Source organism: Penaeus monodon, chromosome 9 (genome assembly GCF_015228065.2).
Source record: "Penaeus monodon isolate SGIC_2016 chromosome 9, NSTDA_Pmon_1, whole genome shotgun sequence".
In the NCBI taxonomy this organism is placed as follows: domain Eukaryota; kingdom Metazoa; phylum Arthropoda; class Malacostraca; order Decapoda; family Penaeidae; genus Penaeus; species Penaeus monodon.
In genome coordinates, this window is record NC_051394.1 from 36,244,675 (window position 1) to 36,249,796 (window position 5,122).

Below are 5,122 nucleotides of genomic sequence, written 5' to 3' on the forward strand. Positions count from 1 at the left end.
TAGTTTGGCCGAAATGAAGTGTGATCTCTGACAGCCGTGATCACACTCCGGATTTCCTTCTTGCAGATCGTGATTGATAACCACATCCTGCCTTTACCTTAAATGAGGTTGGGAATGTCAGCATGGGGGGTGGGGGTGGAGGCGTTGTTAAAAAACAAACAGGAAAAAATTGTTGATACAAAATTTTATTAAGACTAATCACTTTCCAGGAAATTTTGTCCTCCAATGCATCCGTTTTTTATTGTATTTTACTGAAGCGCTGAGTGCATCTGATTCTCCGGACAAGACCATTTCAAGCAAGCAAAGCCTGCCCTTAGGCTGATCAAACCCAGTGACATTCCCAGCACTTAGGTCTAACCCAAGCCCTGATTAGAGCCCTCAGTGCCACTAAGAATTCCCCGGCGTGACGCGAGAGAAAGTATCATCCAGCGACGTCTGGCAGCCCTCCCTCTCCACAGCTGATGGAGTCGAGGGTTCTCTACTTTCCGCCAGTGCTGTCGGTCCTGGTCGCGAGGTGGTGCGCCGCCGCTGGTTTTTGTGCATGGGAACGCTCGGTCTTTACCTCGAGTCGTGATTTGCTGGGACATGAGTTTTTTTTCTTCCGGTGAACGTGTTGTGATAAAAGAGAAATATTTGTGTGATATCCCTTTGTCGAACTTTTAGTTTTTGGTTTGACGTGTTTTTTTTTTTTTCTTTTTCTTTTTATTATTAATTCTCGCTCGCTCTCATTCCATTTCATGTCGAGTATTGCCTCACAGCAGTCGACCGGGGTTCACAATTGCGTTCTACGCGTGATATTCCGTTTGCTCTCTCTTTGTGTAATTTGATAAAGGACTTCGTTAACAAATTCCTTCCTCAGACGAGAAATTGTGAAAGAACGATCGCCTTTTTGTCTTTTGTCTTTTATCATTAATCAGAAAAGGAAAAGAGATCGCTCCGAACTTGAATTATTTCCTCGTTGCGTAATGACCACGAGAAGCGATGCCAGCGGTGCCGCCTCCCCCCCCCCCCAAGACACGTAAGACCGTCATAATCAGGGAAAATGAGTGGAAGAGCCAGGTTGTGACGGGCGCCTTGTATGGGGGGGGGGGTGAGGGGAAGGGAGGAACTTGCCCTTAGCTCCCGACCGAATAGGAGAGGGGGTCGTGTTGTGGTGGTGGGGGGGGATTGTTTCCGCTCGAAGGGGAAACTTTCTATTCCACATTGCCCAACAGCCCACTCGATAAGTAGCTTGGTAGGCCCCCCTCCCCGTTTCCCTCGCTGTCGAAAGGTGGGACGATCGAATCGAACATTCCTTTGTCAGTAATGCATTTTGGTCATTATGTAAATGAGAACAATGTGTTCAGGATTAAATAGGTACTCAGATTTGTAATGCAGGTTGCGGTCAGTCGAGGTTAAACGTTTGTTGCAAACTGTAATGACTTCAAAGTTGTACATAAGAATGTCCGGGTATACTGCGTAAAACCGGTCCTGTTTCGTGCTTTCTTAAATGACCATAAATTTCTTACTGTTAGGAGTGCAAGATCCTCGAACCCTTTGTGGAAAATGACCGAAACGAAGTGAAAATCAACGCAAGTGTAAACAACAACAACAACAAAAAACAGACCAGTAAAAGTTTACTTTTGTAAGACAGTGATACCAATAATACCAAGACAGACAGAAAAGCCACAGGAAAACGTCAAGGGTTGAGCCGATCTCTGGCCACGTTCCGCACACACGGAGAGGGAAACAAACGCACACACACAAACGTACGGCGTTATTCGCCCGTGCGAGACGATCACCCTTGTCTGCACACGGAGCTATGAGACCGAGGCACCAGGCGGGGTGAGTATTGTGACGTCTTCCTCTGTTTCTTTCTCTCTTCCTCCTTCTTTCTGTCTGTCTGTCTGTGTGTATGTCTCCATGATTCACTGCCCAACCTCTGACTCTCTCTCTCTCCTCTCTCTCCTCTCCTCTCTCTCTCTCCTCTCTCTCTCTCTCTCTCTCTCCTCTCTCTCCTCTCTCTCTCTATCTCTTCTCTCTTCTCTCTCTGCTCTCTCTCCTCTCGTTATTTCTCTCTCTCCATCTCTCTCTCTCCCTCTCTCCTCTCTCTCTCTCTCTCCTCTCTCTCTCTCTCATATATATTACTATATATATATATATATATATTTATATATATATATATATATATTTTTGTACATATATTGGTGTGTGTGTGTGTGTGTGTGTGTGTGTGTGTGTGTGTGTTGTGTGTGTGTGTGTGTGTGTGTGTGTGTGTGTGTGTGTGTGTGTGTGTGAGCGCGCGCGTGCGTGTGCGCGTCCGTGTGTGCGTGTATTTGCGCGCGCGCGTTCATGCATGAATGTGTGTACATGCATGCATGCTTGCATATATATATATACAGATATACATATATATTTTGTATATACATGTACCTACATAGAAATACATATGCATATGTATATATATATTATATACATATATAAATTGTATAACATGTCCTACTAGAAATACATAGCATATTTATACGATGTATATACATATATACATACATATTTATGTTCCAATACCTATATACATACACAAACAGACATACATATATCTCCTTTCTTTCCTCTCTATCTCTCTCCTCTCCCTTCCTCTTTCTCTTACCTCCCCCACCCTCATCCCCCTCACCCCCCCTTCGGCACCCCACCCGCCATTTCTCTCGCTAACTCCGTGTGTGTTTTGCTCCTGCGTTCCCTCTGACAGCATCAGTTCCCACCCCGTCTTATGACTGAGGCAATTATCAGTGCCATCTTCCCTAATTACCATCGTTACTCCCGGCGGCGCAGGAACACCGTGGCCATAAGCGCCCTTTCTTCTTCTTTATTTTTATTTTTATTATTATTATTTTTTTAATTGTCGAACTTTCTCTCGTCCTGTATTGAGGTCTCTGTCTCTGCCTGTCTGCCTGTGTGTCTGATTCTCTCTCGCTCTCTCTCTCTCTCTCTCTCTCTCTCTCTCTCTTCTCTCTCTCTTCCTCTCTCCCCCCCTCCCTCTTCCCTCTCTTCCCCCTCCTCCTTCCCTTCCTCCTCCCGCCCTCTCTTCCTGCCTCCCTCCCTCCCTCCCCCCTCCGCCCTCCCTCCTGCCCTCCCTCCTGCCCTCCCTCCTGCCCTCTCTCTCTTCCTCTCTTCCTCTCTTCCTCTCTTCCCCTCTCTCTCTCTCTCTTCTCTCTCTCTCTCTCTCTCTCTCTCTCTCTCTCTCTCATTTTCCCATCTGCTTTCCACCCCCCCCCCCTCGCCCGCCAACCAGGATGCACCTCGAGCTGGTGTTGTTAAGGGCGCCTCCTCTGCGACTTAGGCGGGCTTCAGCATTGTCAGAAACTTTGATCTCTCTCTATTGCTTTTAGCCTTTTGCTCTCCTCCACTCTCCACTCTCCTCTCTCTATCTCTCTCTTTTAGTCTTTTACTCACTCTCCTTCTGTCTTTCTTCCTCTCTCTCTTTTTTAGGTTTTACTCTCTCTCTCTCTCTCTCTCTCTCTCTCTCTCTCTCTCTCTCTCTCTCTCTCTCTCTCTCTCTCTCTCCTCTCTCTCTCTCTCTCTTCTCGCCTGCCCTCCTTCTTTCCCTCTCTCTTTCTCCTCTCTCCCTCTCCTCCGTCTCCTCTCTCCCTCCCACTCTCTTTATCTTCTCCTTCTTCTCCGCCAAATTCCAGTGACGTATCTCTCTCTCATCAGCTCTCGCCGCTCCCGTTCCCAAAATGCTTTCTGCTGCGACCAAAGCAAAAACTCGGGTGTCAGAACAAAGTCTCTCTCTCTCTCTCTCTCTCTCTCTCTCTCTCTCTCTCTCTCTCTCTCTCTCTCTCTCTCTCTCTCCTCTCCTCTCCTCTCCTCTCCTCTCCTCTCCTTTCTCCTTTCTCCATTATCCTATTTTTTTTTACTCTGTAATAACGGGGCGAGCGAGGGCACGGCGTCGAGGCAGGTGTTTGAGGAGATCACACAGAGGCAGAAAGTAATCTTTGGTAGTAAGTTATTCAAGCGTCTCGTCGAAAGGACAGTGACATGTACATATACACTGAGGACATAGATGTACACAGGCATGTACGTAAACTTTTTTATGGTACACATGCACCGACATACACATACTAGTACTTACATACCCAAACGCAGACGTACGCGCACACTTCCACGATCCGGAAGGAGAGAGAGAGAGAGAGAGAGAGAGAGAGAGAGAGAGAGAGAGGGGGAGAGAGAGAGAAAAGAGGAGAGAGAAAGGGGGGAGAGAGAGGAGAGAGGGGGGGGGGAGGGGGGATGGGAAGAGAGAGAGGGGAAGAAAGAGAGGAAGAGAGAGAGAGAGAGAGGAAGAGAGAGAGAGAGAGAGGAAGAGAGAGAGAGAGAGAAAGGAGAGAGAGAAAGGAGAGAGAGAGGAAGAAAAGGAGAGAGAAAAGAAAGAGAGGAGGAGAGAGGGGGGGAGGGGAAGAGAGAGAGGAAGAGAGAGAGACAGAGGAGAGAGAGAGAGAGAGAGGAGGAAGAGAGAGAGAAGAGAGAGAGAGACAGAGAAAAAGGAAGAGAGAGAGAGAGGGAGAGGAAGAGAGAGAGAGAGGAGAAGAGAGAGAGAGAGAGAGAGGAAGAGAGAGAGAAAGGAAAGAGAAGAGAGGGGAAGAGAGAGGGAAAAGAGAAAAGGGAAGAAAAGAGAGAGAGAGAGAGGAGAGAGAGAGAGAGAAGAGAGAGAGAGAGAGAGAGGAGGGGAGAAAAGAGAGAGGAGAGAAGGAGAGGAAGAGAGAGAGAGAGGGGAGGGAGAAGAAGGAAGAGAGGAGAGGAAAGAGAGAGAGAGAGTCAAGTTCAAAGTCAAGTTCAAAACCTTTTTTAAATTCCTTTATTCTTTCATAAACATTTTTTCATCTTTTATTTAGGTTTTTTTTATTTCTTTTTTTAAACTTTATTCTCTTATATTATTTATATTTCTATTTTCCACTTTTCCCTTTATCCCCTTTTGTTCGTCTTTAAGGTTTGAGTTTACACTGAGTTTCCCCAGTTTTAAAAAATTTCCCGGTTTTTAAAATTTAAAGAAGGTTAAATTTTTTTCTTTTTTTTTATATTTATTGGTTTTTTTTTTCCCATTTTTTTTTTTTTTCCCCAAAAAAAAAATTTTTTTTTTTTTTGGGTT

The 5,122-nt window shown here is 45.9% G+C and overlaps 1 protein-coding gene across 1 annotated transcript in view; it reads left to right on the forward strand.

The window, feature by feature from the left end:
* The first annotated feature begins 484 nt into the window (after positions 1-484).
* LOC119577117 (chorion peroxidase-like) overlaps positions 485-5,122 on the forward strand; it is a 50,416-nt gene continuing 45,778 nt past the window's right edge. Inside the window, exons 1-2 of the mRNA XM_037924803.1 lie at positions 485-517; positions 1,515-1,824. Coding sequence (XP_037780731.1) covers positions 1,802-1,824 — 23 coding nt within the window. The 5' untranslated portion in view covers positions 485-517; positions 1,515-1,801. The remainder of the gene's footprint in view (positions 518-1,514; positions 1,825-5,122) is intronic.